This window comes from Misgurnus anguillicaudatus, chromosome 4 (assembly GCF_027580225.2).
Source record: "Misgurnus anguillicaudatus chromosome 4, ASM2758022v2, whole genome shotgun sequence".
In the NCBI taxonomy this organism is placed as follows: domain Eukaryota; kingdom Metazoa; phylum Chordata; class Actinopteri; order Cypriniformes; family Cobitidae; genus Misgurnus; species Misgurnus anguillicaudatus.
The window spans coordinates 37,343,246-37,363,140 of NC_073340.2; the positions used below are offsets into that span (position 1 = coordinate 37,343,246).

The 19,895-nt window shown below is 36.2% G+C and overlaps 1 protein-coding gene and 1 long non-coding RNA gene across 2 annotated transcripts; one reads left to right on the top strand and one right to left on the bottom strand.

The window, feature by feature from the left end:
- The first annotated feature begins 8,317 nt into the window (after positions 1-8,317).
- LOC129421212 (neuropeptide FF receptor 1) lies at positions 8,318-17,193 on the top strand. Its single transcript, XM_055176588.2, has 4 exons — positions 8,318-8,483; positions 11,164-11,481; positions 12,438-12,537; positions 14,134-17,193. Exons 1-4 carry the CDS (start codon positions 8,459-8,461, stop codon positions 14,921-14,923), a joined length of 1,233 nt encoding a protein of 410 aa, XP_055032563.2. The 5' UTR covers positions 8,318-8,458; the 3' UTR covers positions 14,924-17,193.
- Positions 9,467-13,208, bottom strand: LOC129421219 (uncharacterized). Its single transcript, XR_012369366.1, has 6 exons — positions 12,133-13,208; positions 11,260-11,363; positions 11,137-11,188; positions 10,664-10,741; positions 10,483-10,597; positions 9,467-10,307 (listed from the first exon to the last, which is right to left on the bottom strand). It is a non-coding gene; the product is annotated as an uncharacterized lncRNA (long non-coding RNA).
- Positions 17,194-19,895: the final 2,702 nt, after the last annotated feature.

Consider the following 19,895-nt stretch of genomic DNA (forward strand, 5'->3'; position numbering starts at 1 on the left):
TGATATTTTGAGATAATTTTGCGTGCATGTGTCCTGTCAAGCGCATAAAGATTCTATGTTTGCATGCTTTTTGAAACGCATGCCTCCATGTGCACGCTTAATGTATGCGTGTGTGTCCATTTGAGTATTTGTGTGCACACAGAAAACTTTAACATCTTCTTGCGCTTACATTTTTTGAAATGGTTTAAATGTCAGATTTTTCAAATAAAATCTCTTTACTTAATGCATTAAGTCAACATTAAAAAAAAATGTTAATTCAACTTAATTAAGGGAAACCTTTCCATAAAATTACTTAGGCTTGTACAACAAAAATATAATAAGTTCATTTAAACAAATCATCTTTTGTTGCACCAACTTTTTAACAATTAGTTCTGATCTGTTCAATAAGGACAAAACAAGTTGTCTTTTTATCGTGGCTCTGCTGCTTGGAATGTTGTCTACAAATATACGTAAAAGTAATTATGTTTAAAAGAAAATGTGAAAATATGCTTTTAAAGGTATAGATGTACTTTTGCTTGTGCCGCTGCTACTAATATGTATGGTTATAGTTTTGTGATGTGACTGGAGTAATAATTGTATTTTTGTTTTTATTTTATTTGTATAATGATTTTTCTGTATTGCACAAATTTGTGGACCCCAGGAAGATTAGCAACCACTTTGTGGAAGCTAATGGGGAACCAAATAAACAATCATACCAATAAGCACATGTTATAATAAAAAATAATAAGATATGATACATGAGCATGTGAGAAGAGATTGTCCTCGAGTCAGACATTAACACAGTTAGTGAAGTCCCTCACATCCACAACTTAAACACAAACACAACTCTTCTGCACGATGGGAACCAAACAATTCAAAAAAAAATATTGCTTGAGAAACTGCAAATCTTCTCATAATTATCGGAAACTGAACTCATCGTTTCACCTCTGAAGAGATTTGCTTGTACACTTCAACGTATGACAGTAAGAGATTTTTAATGCTGTGTAGTTTTATGAAGACCCTTCAGCTTTTATCTTTCTATAAGTGTCTGAACAAATGAATGTGCTACTGAAAGAGGATGAGCTTATAATCCCTGCCATCGCTTCATTTCATAAAGTTTTCTCTGAACTTTAACGTTCAGTTTTTATTTCAGTGTTTCAACAATGATCAAAGGCTTCTGTGAAAGATGAAAGATACATGAGATGAATTTAATGTCAGTCATTTTTCTTAATCTTTTACTTGAGAAGGATGTCACATTAACAATCTCCTGAAGTCAGATACGTTTAAAAAAAGACATTTATAGATGACATGACATAGCTGTTCACTTTCTGTAAATTAGTCTGATGTAAATTCCATAAATCATTTCATTAGAGATTCATTTAATTTGTCATTAAAGAGCGCATTCTTTTTCTGATTCATGGTTTTACATTTTATTTGGTGTGTAAGTGTGTATTAGTTCATTTTAATGATATGCAAAGGTTCAAATCCCAAATTAAACTATGATGCGAGTTATCGTCTACAACAAACACACGGATGGCAACCAATTTCCATGTAGTCTGTTTTTATATTGAAAGACTTTACTACTGACTAAACCATGATTTAAACACAAGCTTTGTGCAGTGCAGAGGAGCACTTGTTGTTTATGGTTTCTACAATCACAAATGCAGACATGGTTTTAATGTTTTAGTATCTTTACTTTATCAATCTGGTCAAGCTGCAGTAAAGTTGATCGATCAGCTTGATCATCTGCATTTTCTAGATCACATTTGGCTTAAATTGATAGTAAAGATGATATTAACTTCTGTCAGTTTTGCATTGTGAGCTAATCTTCAAAGGAAAGGTGAGGAGCGTCACACTGCGCTTTTCAAAATGATGAGCTTTGTACAAAATCAACGCATTTCAGGGAGGCCGGGGCAACAATAATGTACAGTATGTAAAAATAATGAGTTTTTAAACCACGCGGACACATTGTACTACATCAAATACACAAAATAACGTTGTTTTAGCTATGTAATAGGGGCTCTTTAGACTTAAAGTAATGTATATTAAACATGCTGTTTGACCAGACAAAGTCAAAAGTCACTTTGGGAATCAAAGTAGCAGTCAGTATGTACTGTAATATGGAGACTTGCACACAAGAATGGGATGAAAGTAGTGAATTTTAAAGGCGGAGTGCACGATTTCTGAAAAACATTTTAGAAAAGAGAGACGGGCCTACAACCAAAACACACTTGTAGCCAATCAGCAGTAAGGGGCGTGTCTACTGATCGACATTGTTGCCTGGGTTGCATTTGTGTGGGGCGCAGAGGCGTCATGCCCATTCAAACTTTTTTTGTTGTTGTTGAGCCAAATGGATTTTGCATGCAACCTCAAAATCAAAGAAGCGTCCATTAATCTGTTATTTGTCTTTTAATCTGTTTAATAAGCACAATATTATCAATTCTGTGTTGCATCCGGTTCACTTTTCGGAGATTGTCGCTGTTTTGATGGTGTTACTTTATTCTGGCGGCAGGAGCTGCAGACAACAGTCACAGACATAGTGTCTGAGCGCGCTCACGGCTCTTTGCTGTTGCTGCTGCATTTTGCTATCTGAGGAATTAAAACATGTAAGAAATGCTCACAACATTTCCAAACCTCAGTACAGTAATGTGCAGTTAACCTCCTCTGTGTAGAAAATGTATGGTTTAAAATGTGACCGTCTCAAAGTTATATTATTCGAGTTCACGGGGGCGTGGAATCACACATGCTCACACATGAGGTAAAATTTGATGCAATAATGCATTCCTCGCATAATTATAATAATAATAATTTTATCTACAAATGTTTTGAATCATTATTGAACATTAAAATCAATCAAGTGGATACAGCTTATGTCATTTTGTTTCTTTATATACTTAATGGACTTAAAATTACATTAATTTTATAGGATAATGCAGTTGTTGTGCAAAATGTATTGATGACACAATTAAACAAGTCATTTATTAAAAGTTAAATAATAAAACATGCCGTTTCAGATGTAAATATGATACCAATATGTCATTATTCCGATTAAAATTTGATATGAAAGTTAGAACACTTTTATTTTGGAGGTTTTTGAATAAAGGTGCTTGGATTGTTATAAATGTAAGTGGCATGGAAAAGACTGTACCCTCTATAATATTTCTTTGATGTCTGTGTATGCACAAATATCTGTGAGCTGTGCCCCCTTAAAAAAAAAAAATTGGTGCATGGCACCCCTGGTGGGGCGGGTCTATTTAGGTGATTTCAAATGTCAACATTGACTTTTAGAGATCATGGACCCCACCTTTAAGTCAGATGTTACACTTTCAGTGTATTTGGGGAGGTTTGAGCTGTACCAGATGATTTGTCTGCCCTGTCGGACTGTGTTGAGTTTTGTAAGAAGGTAAAATCATTTCTCAATGATGTCTGCTCTGCGTCTGGTCTCCCATTATAATGTCCATATCCTTCATGCTCTTGTGGATTTGTGTGTTTGAACTCTTCAGCCCAAAGGTTGTTGAAGTTCTTGTCTATTATAGATAAACTCTCACATCAGCTCCATGTGCTGCGTTCACTGTTCCCTACACACTAAACTTCTCATTTCACTTATGTCAATACATCTCTACAGCATCTCCAGAGACAAATACACCACAGATTCAACCGAAGCGTCATTCGGTCTGATGCATTGTGATACAAGTGAGACAACCTGTGAGGAGCAAACTCCCAGTACAGCTATACATGATAATGAGAAACAAACAATATCTGACATGTCAGAAGAACAATCTCAGGAGACGGGAGGTTGCAACTTTTAAAGTAAATGGAAAGTTTAGTCCAAAACAACAATTCTCTCACCATGACAGAACTTGTTCATGAGTGAGAGATGTATGCGGTCTTTAACCATAAATGCAGTGAGATCTTTTATTCTGCATGAATAACAGTTCATCAAAATGCATTCATTCTGAGGCCTTAACTCAATGTGCGGTGAAAAGCATCAATTATCCAGAACAAAACATGTATACAATATCTACAATAATGCTTTAAATTAAATGCACCTCTTGTGTGTATACGCTTGACAGTTTTCCCCCTTTCCCCTGTTTATGATCTCTAACAATTATTTGTGTTTATTGTTGCTCTTAAAGCAAAGTGTTCAATGCTCTTTGATTTGTAAAATCTCAGGAGTTAAATGTAGACAGCTGGTGTATATAAGAGTCTCATCAGACTCGTGTGTGCTCAGCAGGTTAACATCGAGGTTGCTGTGACTCATATGAACTTTGGCTTAGTCTGTTGGTGTTTTGCTCATTATTTTTAATAAGATGTTAATATTGTTTACATATAATCATCAATTGTGTTTATTAACTGAACAGAATATTGATAGAAATCACCTTGAACCTCACATGCCATTACGTAAAAGGTTATAATAAAACTCATGGGCTTACGGAGAAATTTAATTGACCATGAGAATAGCAGACGGTATACAAGGTCTCATTTTTGTGTCTTTTGTCAAGATTGGATAGTTTATATTGCTTCAGACATAAATGTTTTTAGAAGTTGTGGTATTACTTCTGTCCTGTATTTTTTTCTGACCACTGTTCAGTTTAGTGCTTGTTGTTTTAAATCCAAAGAGTGAATATTGGCACTTTACCAATGTAGTTTTAAGTGATAAAGGATTTTAAAAATTAGCATTAAAGATAAAGCATTAAAGATGCTTTTGAGTGTTTTTGGTAAGATTTTAGAAACACAAATTCAACCTTTAGCCCAAATTAAGCAGTTAAGTCAGCGGCATACAAGAAATGTCACTAGCAATATAGAAAGGTTAATGAAAGTTTTGGAGATGGAAATGATTCATTTGGAAGATGAAAGCACAGGGGTTCTTGATCAGGTCACGCTTTCAAAGCATTGATGAAATGGATGTACCATCATTTTTGGCCTTGAGAAAAAGAATAGTTCATATAGATTTTCTTTCATTTAAACTTAGTCTTTGGAAAATTTTAGAGGTCACATATTTTCCAATTTACAATTTTCCATTTCCTTTTGTGTGTAAGTGTGTATTAGTACGTGTTAATGATATGGAAAAGATTCGAATCCCAAAGTAAATGATGATGCGAGTTATCGTCTCCAACTTAAATCTGTTTTTTTGGACTACAACAAACACAAGGGATGTTTCTCAATACCAAGAATGCCAAGTTTGGACTTGTGTCCTTCATAATTCAGACTTGTAAGTTCAGACTCAGAAGAATGAACTCACGAGGATGTTATATTACAAATGGAACAGCAGAGTACTTGAGGTCCTAACCAATACCTGCAGCCCTGGCTATTACTTTAATGTATTTTTACAATAAAACAAAATATATCAAATGCAAAAACCCTGCTTGTTTTTGTTTTGAAAATATGAATATGTGGTTAAGGCAACACGTACGCTGATTAGCTTTAATGTATTTAGTACAAAATGAAGTATGATATAAAACACAACCATTTCTTTTAATACTACAAAACGTTTGTACAACATGTAATAAACATCCAGTTAAAGTAAAGCACAGTAATTTACTACAGTGTAAAGATAGAAAATATAAGTTCTGAAACTTTAACATCAGTTAAAACGATAATAACAAACAACAGACTTCATGAATAATAATTCATATATTCAAAGGAAATATTTTATGTTTGACCATCAAGCAAATATCAGAAGGACTTGCCGAGAGGCCGCTGACCACCCACCGATCACCTGGAACTCACATAAACAAAAGTTGTCGGGGGAAATTTTATGACACAGAAAGAGTAATATTTTGAATATTGTGAAGGCTTTAAATTTCACTGGCGTTGACGCAAAATGCATTCTGGGAAAATTGGCTGTCCACACAACTCACCTCCTGATGCATACAGAATAAAACAACAATTTCAATAAAAAAAGAATAAGAAGTACATAATTAAAAATACAACTAAAGGCATCTTAACAAAATAAGATTACATGAAAGTTTGCCTAAAAAAAGAAAGTTTTTTAACTGGATTTTACTGTGTTTTTTGAACAACAAACAATGCGAACACATTGTATTCACCAAATACACAAAATAACATTGTTTTTAGTAATGCAATAGGGGCTTTTTAACAGATGTTTTTAGTTTTATAAGGAGTTATATAACTGTGAGCTTAAAACAGAAACAAAAACTTTTTTAGAAAACTTACCTCAAGTTTCTACTCAGTCAAATAAAGATGTTAGTGTTGTTGAGCTACGTCTAGAGGAGCTAAAAAAGCACTTCAAAGTATGCAGCCTGGAAAGGCACCGGGTGTAAATGGTCTACTAGTTAAGTTTGGTCAGTGGTGGGAGACTTGCTTTAGATTTGAAATGATATGGCCATTTGCCTTTGAGCTGTCGTAGAGCTATTCTCACCCTTTTACAAAAAAAGGAGATAAAATGCTGGAGACCAGTGTAGGTATTGTGTAGTGACTATAAGATACTCTTGCTAGTAGACTTGAAGGAGTTTTAAAGCAGGTTATTCACTCTAACTAGACATATTGTATCCCTGAAAGATCAATTATTAACAATATCCGTAATATTTTTGACCCTGCAAAAATACATGATTTTATTGTTCATCTCCTTACATCAAGAGAAGGCTTTCGATAGGGTCAAACACCAATATTTGTTGAAAACTCAGGAAGTCTATAAGTGAAAGTGACAAGACCATACTCGAAATGTGACCTCTGCATTAGTAGTGAACACACGCACTTAAAGTCATGAACACACACACACACACACACGGAGCAGTGGGCAGCGCCCGGGGAGCAATTAGGGTAAAGTGCCTTGCTCAAGGGCACCACAGTTTTAACAACTGCCTTTAGCTTACAAAAAGATTTTGTTGAGTTTTATATAATGATATTGTGAGTGTTATTGAGGTTAACTTAGGGTGGCTTATGTGTTCCTTTTGATGTGAATATAGGTGTAAGACAGGTCAGGTATGTGATTCTCTGTGGTTATATAGACCACTTTAACATAAGTTTGGAGAAAACATCAAAGGTTTGAGTTTACCTTGTTCTGGCAAAAAAAAGTTTCCCTGTCAGTTTATGCTGATGATGATGTTATCTTAATCAGTGACCAAAAGGATATCAACACAGTGGTAAATATTAAAATGATTTTAAAGAGATGATATCAGTCAAGAGTGAAGCAATCTTGGTAGGTCATTTACTTCAAGAAACATTGATTTATAAAACTCTTTTTAATAATGATGGAAACGATTCTTTTCTTTCTGCAATTGCTGGAGATTTAATCAAACAACACTTAGGCATCTAGTAAATACTGTCAGACTTGACGACTTCTGGAAATGTTGAGGAGGTTGTAGTAAAGCTGGACTTTAAATCCATTAGATTGATTTGCCAAATTCTAACAGAATGGAGGTCAGCTTTGTTAGAAAAAGGATTAAAAATCCTTGCAGACTTTAAATGAACTCTTTTTATACTTTAGTCTTGTCTCCTAGACTGGAAGAATGTGACAATACTTTTTTTGAGAAGAGATATATGTTGTTTTGTTGATTCACTCAGTGTTAAGATGGTGTATAAAAGTTGTGTGAAAGTTTTAATAGAAAGGTTCTAAATAAAATAAAATGTCCTTGGGCTAAGCAGAGATTGTAAACCAGAATGGAGAGCACTTTATAAGCCAACGTTCCCAAGAGAGGAGGTGATATTCAGTGCAGGATTTTAAATGAAGTTAATGAGTTTTAATGAGGATTTTGTCTATGCAAATGTTTATTTGTGGTTTAAAATATGTTAAAAAAAAAAGGTCTTAAGAGTGTCAGTTGTTAAATTTTGTTTTGGGTCAATCAAAAATAGCAATTTATGTGAGTAAAGATGTTTTTTTCAATTTAAGTCAAGAATACTTACAGATTTTAATTATTTCAAAGCCATAAATTATTTGTTATCTTTTAAAATAAAAAGGTGTAGTAATGAGGCACTATGTTCTGTATGTGAAGGGATGTTAGTTTTGGCTTTTTTGCAGTAATGGAGCATTTTATTGTATTAGAAATATGCAGATTTATATGTACATGTACTGTATGTAATGTATATTTTTTGCATGTCTCTTGGATAGAATTGTTTTATTGTAATACATTTTCAAACTCAAATTATCTTTCTCTTTCACACACACACACACACACACACACACACACACACACACACACGCACACGCACACACCTCTCTCTCTCTCTCTCTCTCTCTTTCTCTCTTTCTCTCTCTCTCTCTCTCTCTCTCTCGGGCTGTCTGTGGTTGAAGGATGTTCCTGTCTCTCTCTCTTTCTCTCTTTCTCTCTCTCTCTCTCTCTCTCTCTCGGTACTGCGGTTCATGCCTGCATGGGAACAGAAGTGCTGTTGTGTCATCTGAACTCGTTGGATATGTGATGGATGTTATTGTAGTAAAGTGTGGTTTTGTGAAGTAATCTGCATGTGATGTTCTGTGATATCAGCAGTTTACAGTCACTCACTGAATCCAGCAGAATAGATGGAAGACTGTGACACTTTACAAGGTAAGAACTTTCATCATCATCATATCTAAAATGATCTTACTGAATGAATAATCAATTTATATTCCTGTTCAAATGTTATGCTTTATGAGAAATACCTTTATACTACTATATTTTCTATTTTATATTGTAAATATAAGTATTTATTTTTTATTCTAATAAATTACCCTAGTATTAATAAAAATGAATTATAATTATGACACAAATGATTGTTAGTTTGCTTATTATAAGAATAAGTAAGAAATAGCAAAGAGTGCTGCACTGATCTTCATTGTGTAAAGTAAGAACTAACTTGAATAAGTAAATAAGTTGTTATAAGCTACCGTTCTTCTGATATAAACACAGATGTTATAGATTAGTGCTGTTTAAACATTAATACATCGTCATGGACTCCTGATGATGCGCACATTGTCATGGCACCTTCTTGATGTAGTTTTAAAGGTAACGTTGACTGATCGTAGTGAAGGTTAGACTTGACTTTCTGCCTCCGTCTCTGTTACGCGCGCGTCTGCACACCTTTCCCAAGCGCGCGCTCTCTCTCTCCTCCTCATCCTTATGAAAGCGCTTTATATATCGCAGATATCTTAACCTAACTGCTGCAAAGGGTGAGTCGAGAAGTTAAAGTCGTCGCATTAAAAGACTGCACGTCGTGGCTTAAGAAATCCACAATAAAACTATTACGCGCATTTAAAAGCAATGTAGCGCGCGCTGCTGCCTAACACATTTATGAAGAAAGACGACAAAGAGCTGCAGATATAAAGTGTGTGTCTAGGTAAAGAGAGAGACAGAGAAATGTATTTCTATAGAGAAATATTATTTAGTTTCACTTGCATATGTTTATAGATATATAAACACAGAAGAATTATATGATGCCTAGTAAGGGCACTATGTTTGTAAAATGTTTTGAAACAACACGAGTTAAGCACTGTAGCTCTGAGATGACTTTCCCCAAAAAATGAATGTACAAAACTCAACTTTTACAACAACTGTTAATCAATGTACAACAAACAGATAATAATGTTATTCTGAACAAAAATGTCATTTAAAATTGTCCTGATGCGCATCCTATTGTGAACTTGTTGCTGATACAGCCCTATTGTAGATATTAATATTGATATTAGAGAATCCTGAAAATGTATATGAAAGTTTATGTTTTATATTTTCAAACGAGTTTCTTTGTGTAGATTTTATCATGTTTATTTGAAGCTGACCCTTAAGCAATCCTGCTGTGTGACTAATGGATTTGTAAAGTACACATCATTTATTGTTGAATGATGAGCACACCAAAAATACATTGCACTTCAAAGAAAGAAAGAAAGAAAGAAAGAATGAAAGAATGAAAGAAAGGTATTGTCCCCTGCTGATTCAAATCAAGGGAGCTTGCAGAAGATGATATTATATGAACCACATGTGGCTTTATTCTGATTTTTTTCAAATAAATAAACAAAGTAAATTGGGTCTGATGGGATGGTTTTTCCTGCATGTGATGTTCTTGTATTGAAAATCATTATAAGGTAAAATGTGAGAAGGTACAAAGAAATTCTGCTTAACTCGGACAGATTCAGACTCACTTTTGAAGATATATTTGTTTGGTTGTGGATTCATATTTATAGAATCATAGAAACATGTTTAACAGACCTGATGATGTGTTTTATAATTCAAACATAAATTGATGTCACCATTAAAACAAATATGCAGAAACACAATTGCAAAAATAATATAAGAGCATACACTGATTTAAGTGGCTTTTGTGTAAGCAAGTGATTCTAATGCATTCTGTGCAAATTATTTATAAGTTCACATCGTACAGCAGCAGTCTCCAACAATCTAAAGGTGAAGAATAGAAATGAAAAGATTATTTTATATTCTGAACTCCTGTCCAGACCTGCAGCGCTTTTTATTTTTCAATTTATATGGTTTTAAAAAGTTTGAGAATAGATAATGAATCAAGAAAATAAAACAGATTGTCTAACATCCAAAACCAGGTTATTATCAGCTTTACCTCAAGCCTCTTGAATAGTGATGGGACTGAGAATTGTACAGGTGAAGCTGATGGTATTAGAACTGAAATCTCATCCCTCAGAAAATGCAAAGTGTTTAAAAAATAATAAGGAAACCTAAGAGAGACCAGAGGTTTAAATCTGTTATGTCTTGCTTAAGGAAAATCTACCCTAAAGAAAAACCTCAGAAGATATTGAGTTTGTTCCAACACCTCTTCCAGATCATCTGTCAGGTCTCCATGCATTACATATGATGCAAAGCTGTGGAACAGGGATTGACATGGATGAAAGCAGGGGTTTGTGGAAGTGATGCTCTCAAGGAACACTACATTATTTGACAAAAAACTTCATGACATACTTTAAAAATGCTAAACATGTCACATATCTTTGGAAAGCTGCAGATTCTTGTGATTTGAATGATGTAAACCCTTTTTACAATACAATCAACACAGCAGGTACGATTAGTTTCCTTTTGGGCGTTTTTTTTTCAGGGAATGCTAAGGGGTTAAAACCAAGAATCACTTTGACCATTGAGAATTTCTTGATTCACTTCATTCAAAGTTGGAGACGTTGCAGTCATTACCCACCACACGCTACCATACAAGCCATAACATCATGCATTGTTTATTGTTGTATCATCTTTAAAACTCTCTTACTTTGCAATCTCTTTTTTGTCTCGGCAGCTCTCTCAACGATGGACGTCAACCCCTTTTACACGGAGAACATCAGCATTAACCACACCATGCTCTTTAATGACAGCAGAAACATCACTTTCTTACCGTATTATCAACATTCTCTTGCGGTGGCCACCGTCTTTATTCTGGCGTACGGTCTCATCTTCTTGCTGTGCATGATCGGAAACATCCTGGTGTGTTTTATTGTGCTGAAAAATAGACAAATGAGAACCGTCACCAACATCTTCATACTGAATCTGGCCATCAGTGATGTGTTAGTGGGCATCTTCTGCCTCCCCATCACGCTGGTGGACAACTTGATCACAGGTAAATCATGTGCACTTTCAAATGTCATGCGTGCTAAAAACTTTCTACATTTCACTGGAACTGTAGTTTGACTTTTTAGGGTTTAAACACTTTCTGAACACTGATCTGAATGTCTAAACATGTCTATACAAAGACACACCGAAGAAGTGACATTACCCAAGTTAGATCTAGAAACCAGAATGTCATAATCTCTTTGACTTCACCTTGATCACAGCAGCAGAAGAACTTATTTGAAGGATTTATGTTTGCCTAATGAGAGATTTTACTATCAAAGTAAAGTAAAAAGTGAAGTACAGTGTAGAGATCAGGATCGTCATGTAATTGAGAGCTTTCAATTTGGTTCACAACACACTTACAGTGTAAAGCAATCACAGACTGAACAACAATTACATATTCATAATGTTTACTGCTTGTATGCATGATATCGTTATGATGAAATCTTGACTCAGATTTGTTGTTTAGATTTTGCATAGCAGACCATGTGTTGTATAAAGCAACCATATGCCATCTGATTCTGTTGACTGTGAATTTAAATACAAACCCAACGAGCCATACGCTACATTGTTTTTTTGAATAATTCATGTGATTTAACCCGTCATGTCAATATTTCTAATAAATAATGGCATCTGAACATATGTCAATAAGACTCACCAGAATCTTTGAGATGATCTCTGATGAACCCAGAGCAGGTGATGTGCAGAGGTCCTTCATAATGATAGCTGTCTGTGATATTGCCTGCTTGTTAAATACCTCTTCAATAGCTTCTCCATCAAATCTTCCCTTTAAACAGATCTGCAGACTATAACAATGTAACTCATAATTTTTTGGCATCTCTATGAAAAAACAAAACTTACTCCCATGACATCAGTGCAGTATAAAGCCTATTGTTTTATATTGAAGTTGTCTTTGATGATTTCTAAATGCATGAGTTTTGTGTGTTATTGTCTCTCGGGCAGGTTGGCCGTTTGAAGTGGTGATCTGTAAGATGAGCGGTCTCGTTCAGGGAGCTTCAGTTTCTGCATCTGTCTTCACACTGGTGGCCATCGCTGTTGAGAGGTCAATAACTCATCTGTAATTTTATTCTTCGCATAAAATCACCACCAACCTCTTCAGAAGAATAGTAATAAAAACTGATGTTTGTGCTTTAATGACACACACCTGTGTGCATTTAATTGTGGTTGTCTGTGTTTCTTTGTGTGGCAATACAAATACATTTATGCATACACTCACCTAAAGGATTATTAGGAACACCATACTAAAACTGAGTTTGACCCCCTTTCACCTTCAGAACTGCCTTAATTCTACATGGCATTGATTCAACAAGCTGCTGAAAGCATTCTTTAGAAATGTTGGCTCATATTGATAGGATAGCATCTTGCAGTTGATGGAGATTTGTGGGATGCACATCCAGTGCACAAAGCTCTCGTTCCACCACATCCCAAAGATGCTCTATTGGGTTGAGATTTCGTGACTGTGGGGCCATTTTAGTACAGTGAACTCATTGTCATGTTCAAGAAACCAATTCAAGCTTTGTGACATTAGCCATCAGAGGATGAGTACATGGTGGTCATAAAGGGATGGACATGGTCAGAAACAATGCTCAGGTAGGCCGTGGCATTTAAACGATGCCCAATTGGCACTAAGGGGCCTAAAGTGTGACAAAAAAACATCCTCCACACCATTACACCACCACCACCAGCCTGCACAGTGGTAACAAGGCATGATGGATCCATGTCTCATTCTGTTTACGCCAAATTCTGACTCTACCATCTGAATGTCTCAACAGAAATGGAGACTCATCAGGCCAGGCAATATTTTTCTAGCTCGTGCAAATTGTAGCCTCTTTTTCCTATTTGTAGTGGAGATGAGTGGTACCCGGTGGTGTCTTCTGCTGTTGTAGCCCATCCGCCTCAATGTTGTGCATGTTGTGGCTTCACAAATGCTTTGCTGCATACCTCGGTTGTAACGAGTGGTTATTTTAGTCAAAGTTGCTCTTCTATCAGCTTGAATCAGTCGGTTCATTCTCCTCTGACCTCTAGCATCAACAAGGCATTTTCGCACACAGGACTGCCGCATTCTGGATGTTTTTCCCTTTTCACACCATTCTTTGTATCCCTAGAAATGGTTGTGCGTGAAAATCCCAGTGACTGAGCAGATCAGACTGGCCCGTCTGGCCCCGACAACCATGCCACGCTCAAAATTGCTTAAATCACCTTACTTTCCCATTCTGACATTCATTTTAGAGTTCAGGAGATTGTCTTTATCAGGACCACACCCCTAAATGCACTGAAGCAACTGCCATGTGATTGGTAGATAAATGCATTAATGAGAATTAACCTATTAATCCTTTAGGTGAGTATATATGCTCTTTTCCTACAAACAACCATCATGTCTCAGGTATATTCCAGCTTTGATCCTCAGAGGACATACATACTGATAAAATTGTCACTTTGTATATAAGTGTCTGCTGAATGTATAAATGTAAATGATTAAACATTGATGCACACTATGACTGCATTATAAGTTGCTCTGGATTAAAATGTCTCACATTTGACAGCACTTATCAAGCTTTTTACAAAACAGTGATTCAGGGAGACTGAGATTCAGACCAGCCTGACTTTAAACAACCTTTTGATGATTCCTTTCTTTCAGGTTTCGCTGCATTGTTTATCCATTCAGGCAGAAGCTGACAGAGCGTCAGGCCATCATCACCATCGCCTTCATCTGGGCTCTGGCCATCGCCATCATGTGTCCCTCTGCGGTGACACTGACCGTCTCCCAGGATCTTCAGCACTTTATGGTGGACCAGGACAACATCACTTATCCTGTGTACACCTGCTGGGAGGCGTGGCCTGAGCGGAACATGAGGAAGATCTACACCACCGTCCTCTTCTCACATATTTACCTGGCACCCGTGGCGCTCATCGTCGTCATGTACACACGCATCTCCATCAAGCTCTTCAAATCGCCTGCTTCCATTCGCGACGCGCACACGGAGGACAACAGTCGTCGAGTTTTCCGTAGGAAGTTGAAGGTGGTTAACATGTTGCTGATGGTGGCTTCGCTCTTCACCGTCTCTTGGCTTCCGCTGTGGATCGTCATCATGTTGACGGACTATGGGAATCTGACAGCCGCTCAGCTGGATCTGGTGGCCGTCTATGTCTTCCCGTTCGCCCACTGGCTGGCCTTCTTCAACAGCAGCATCAACCCCATCGTTTACGGTTACTTCAACGAGAACTTCCGTCGTGGCTTTCAGGCGGCGTTTAAGTTTGGGGTTTGTCTGGTAGAGGTACCGCCGCATCCCAGACGCAACTGCACGTGGAAACACAACCGGGTGTGCGTGGATGAAGACCGGACGAGGAAGAGCGTGCCGGGTAAAGGAAGGAGAAATTTCTGCAGCAAAGATCAGTGTGATGACTTAGTGCTGGAGGATCTAGACTGAAGAGATTCACATCATCAAACCTCCAGCTGCAGTCATGATCAATGCAAAGCTACAACAAATATACTGTCAGATAAAATGGTGCTGTAGGGGCAGTACCCTTAAACCCTTTAACTGGTGCAGCACTTTTTGAGTTAAGGGGAAGGGGGGGGTGAAAAGGTGATATACACCTTTAAATTAATATAACTCTGGCATTTATTTGGTCAAGAAGCTTTATCTTGGTCTTGTTTCAAAGATTTTCACAGAAGTGTCTGGACATAAAATTATTAAATAAAAATTGTTATTACAGTGTACATTTATTGTAATAAATAAAAATAGTACAAAAAATATATGTTTTATACATAAAATTATCACAAAAAATATGTTGTGACTTTTAGTGGTTTTACCAACAACGACCACTAGGTGTCAACGGTATGCTGCATACTCTTGTCACAAATTAATAGATTACTGTCACTGCATTATTATTACTGCTAAAATGTTTTAAAATATAAAATCTACATTCTTTCCAACAATGTATCGTTTTTGTGATAGATAAAAATTGACATGCAAAATATTGAAGTAAACTCAGGTGTCCCGCTCACGGGACAGCACCAGTTAAGGGTTAAGGGTCGTAATACAGTATGTACCATTTACATTTGGTAATAATATGTACTAATATGAACTCTTCAGGTGCAGAGGTGTACTTTTAGAAAGGGTACCGCCCCCAGTGACCATTCTTGGGTGAGATGTTAAACAAAAACTGAAGAGCGTGTCATTTTTTACTCACACTAATCTATGATTTTCTTTCTTCTGTCAAACACAAAAGATGACGTTAGGATGTCTGTCTTTATATAATAATAGTGGCGGCCGGTGAATTCAAAATATGTGTTCGGTACGTCATGTGAACCTATGTGCATCATGTCAAAATGCGTTCCTGTTGTAGACGCATCAAACAGGTTTATGATAAAAGAGACACAAAATGAGATTAAGTGAGTATCTGGAAAACGTGAGCGTCTCTTTTATTCTGAAACCCCTTCGAAACGTCTGCAGAAGACATTGACATGACGCGTGAAGCACATAGGTACATAGCAACATATTTTGACATGACGGGCTAAATACATGTTTTGATGAGCTTGGCATCGTGCACCCTTGATAAAGAAGTCACGGGTATAATAAAGTGAATGTTAGGTTCATTTATTTGCCCTAAAGACCAGTTGACACAACCACACATACAATGACATGCTACAACAAAAATAAAACACAACAATACAACATATGTTCTGGGAAGTAATTGTGACTGCATGCTTTGTCATGTGTTACACAATCACACTGTATGACTTTAGACAAATGTGTCATATTGGGCTTTTATGGTGGTTTAAAGCATCTTTAAAAGGTTCGCAAGCATTCACAGATGTGTGTTTGCCATATTAAAAATGATTGTTGTTGTATATCTGTACAGAGGTTATCATTTGCTCTGCTGTAATAGTCTATTTGATATGTAAATACAAGTCAAACTATTTGCTGTGTTCAACAAACAGTAATTACTACAATTAATTTTGTGAAGTGTCTGTGTTTGCTCCTTCAGATAAACAAACGCAAAGTAATTAACTGGCAAACGCAGGTTGTGAATACTCAAATGCATACAAAGATGGATTTTTTAACATTGATATTTTGTATAAAAAAGCCTTTTATGTTTTACTGTGAAACTAAAAGCAAGTCAGTGGGGCAAGTTGTCACACACTGAGGTAACTTAACAGTCGCTGTTAATAAAACTCAAAGTATGCTGATGTTATTTTATTCCGTTCCCATCTTTGCTCTATGTTGATATGGAAATTGTAGTTTGGCAAATATAATTCACACAAGATCTCAGGTGTGTCCAGAATGTGTATGTGAAATGTTAGCCTAAAAGACCCCACAGATGATTTATTATAGCATGTCTAAAAAGCCTCTATTTGGGTGCAAGCAAAAATTAGCTGTGTTTGTGTGTGTACCTTTAAATGCAAATAAGCTACAGCTCCTCGCTCTCTTAACAAAAGAGACAGTAAGCGCTTTCAGTTCAAATAGATCTGATTTTGTGTAGAAGCGCAGAGAAAATAGCGCTCAGTGACAACTTTCGGAAGGCAGAAACTATGATAATACAGGACTGTGAGTCAGCGGCCATGGGCGGGGCTTTAGCAGTGTGACATCACATTGCTTAAAGAATCAAAACCGCATGTCTAATGAGACAGCTTTGGTTTAATGAGGATAAAAAACAAAGAACGGGTGGATTTGTTTTTCATTGTAGTGTGGTTGTGGTCACACACTGCCGACAAACATTTATGTTTAACACCATGTAAAAGTGGATTTTTTTTATAATAGGCCTGAAGGCTGTCTTATATACATCCATATTAATGACTGACAGGCCTGAATGTTTATTAAACAAAATGTTTTTTACAGTTCAGCATTTGTGTGTAATTGTTTTTTATGTTGACTATAACACAAACTTAAAACATTAACTCAGCCCCTTTAAAAAGCTAAACCGTTACACAATAACACTAAACAATGTTTACACAATAACATGAACTGAAATAACTACACATGCACATCGATAAGCACCTTACCCAACAATCCGAGTGCATTCACGGTACTCAAAATCAGCAGGAGATCTGCAGGTAATCCAGCCTGTAAAAGATTTAACACCTGGAAACCGTCTGTTCATCTGCTGTCGTGCTGCTTTCACGGCTTCTTTCATTCTTTACACACAGAGATATATCAGCCCACATAAACAACACAGAAAGATGAAAGCTAATCTCTCTTACAGATAACACATCACATTCACATTCAAGTATGAAACGGCTACACCCGAGTCAGACAGATTTAGTGTACAGGAGTGAACTTTGACCAAACTGATCTGATGTCTCGCATCCACACGGCCGGATGAGCAGCAGATTATTGGCTTAAGTGTTTTTCACCAGTCGTGTTCATGTGCAGAAGATGACTCAAAGACATCACCAGAATCTGAAAAGACCAAACACAGCAGGAATATCAGTCAATATGAGCTTCAGCATTGAAGAAAGAGCTCAAGAAAACACACAAGATTACAGAGTTTACTTTAGTAAGTCTCTTTACATGCATGCATGATGACATTTACTCAAATCATACGATATCTGTCAGTGACTTCAGTTCAGGTTCATTTCATTTATGCATTTTTATCCAAATAACTTACAGTGCATTCAAAGTATACATTTATATCTGCTAATGCAATGATATATCTGTTGAGCTACAGTACAGAAACACACTCGACATGCAGATGTTTGACCAATAACACTGATGTATCTGTGATTTCATTTGGCATTTTCCTCCTTTTCCTTACACTTTCACTATGAAAAGAAATATTTCAGGTTTTATTTTGACAAACGCATGATGTTGGCCATCTGTTGATGACAGTAACAGGTGGATGTAAATTACTGTTGCTATGTAACCAAGCACATCTTCATGTGCCACACAGGCAAAAATATAAAGATATGAGTTTTTTAAAGATATGATGTTAAAAGCCATCTTTACTGTATTTACGACATGAGATTACATCAACATTAAAGGAATCTGGTTATTATTTTGTCCTCGTAGAAAATGCAGAAGGAAAATATATATCACCTTTCCATGACATCCCCATCTACGCAGATGAGACTGAGGTATGAAATATTTTCATCTCTTGATTGATACCTGTGAGATTGAAAGCAGTCAAACTAAACCAGAAGAATCATATTGATTTGTGCACATCCAACAGAAACACAGACAAGCAAACACATAGAAATCCTAGTCTTAGAAATACATCAAAACATTTCAAAACGACAAGTAATGTGGGTTTTTTGAGTCTATACCTCTGTATTAAGATGCATTAATGGTGGACTAATGAAGTGGAAGAGAGATACGCATGTCTCTGTTTTTAATCCAGGTGTAACAGTCTCTATATGTGACTCATGCTGACCAAATGAGTCTGAATGCACTCGGTCTAATTTGAAGCGAGAGACAAAAGAAAGTATAAATGTTGATTTTGGTTGAAATTGAGGTTTTCATAAAAAATAAGTACATGAAGCCCTCGTCTAGTGATCCCAATGCTCTACATAGTCATTAAACATCTAAAATGATCTTAATTTGTATGTTTACTGAGAAGTGTATCGTCCTAAATGCTTAATCCTAATACAAAGATGCATCTTCAGATGTGTGTGTGCGGGTGTATATGTGTGTTTTTTCTTACCTGACATGAATCTTCTGTAAGTGACTCAGAGCACTCAGAGGAAACACTCGAACAGAGATTAATACTTAAAGATATAACCAATGCACGCCAGGGACATCTACTTAACCAAACCAAAAACAAGTCATAGGAATATTTATGTGAATCTAAAACACAGTCTGATTATTTGTTTCTCTCTCTCTCTCTCTCTGTTTTATCTGTAAAATAAGAGGCTCTCATCATAAATCAATCTGAGTATCATACAGATATAATGTGAATTATAGATGTGAATTTCTCTTTGTGTGCAGAAAAACGTGTGGTCACAAAGAATGTGTTGAATAATAACTAAAAAAGAAGAAACTTGAGCTAAAATACTGAAACTAAAAGCATACAGATCTTCTGTCCAGAGAGATTCAGACTGAAGCACATAAACAAATAAAAGATATTATTTTATTTTGGGTTCATTACCTCCCATTTGGTTCTGAATCCACGTGGCTCTTAATAATTGTGTCCTGTGTCACATGGCTCTGACTGAACTATTGTGAAGATCAACATTGAGTCATTTTATGTGAGTCATAGCGTGCAGATCCATTACACTACACATGAGTATATAAATACCTCCGAGTATCTCTGACGTTCTGATTCAGCATGATGGATTTGAAACATAATAATAACTCTTTTATTGTGATGCAGAACAGCTTGTTGAAACACAGACATGCTGTTTAAAGAGTAGCATGTACGTTAATATAACAAATGGATTCATTATTTTAATTTCCTGCCATT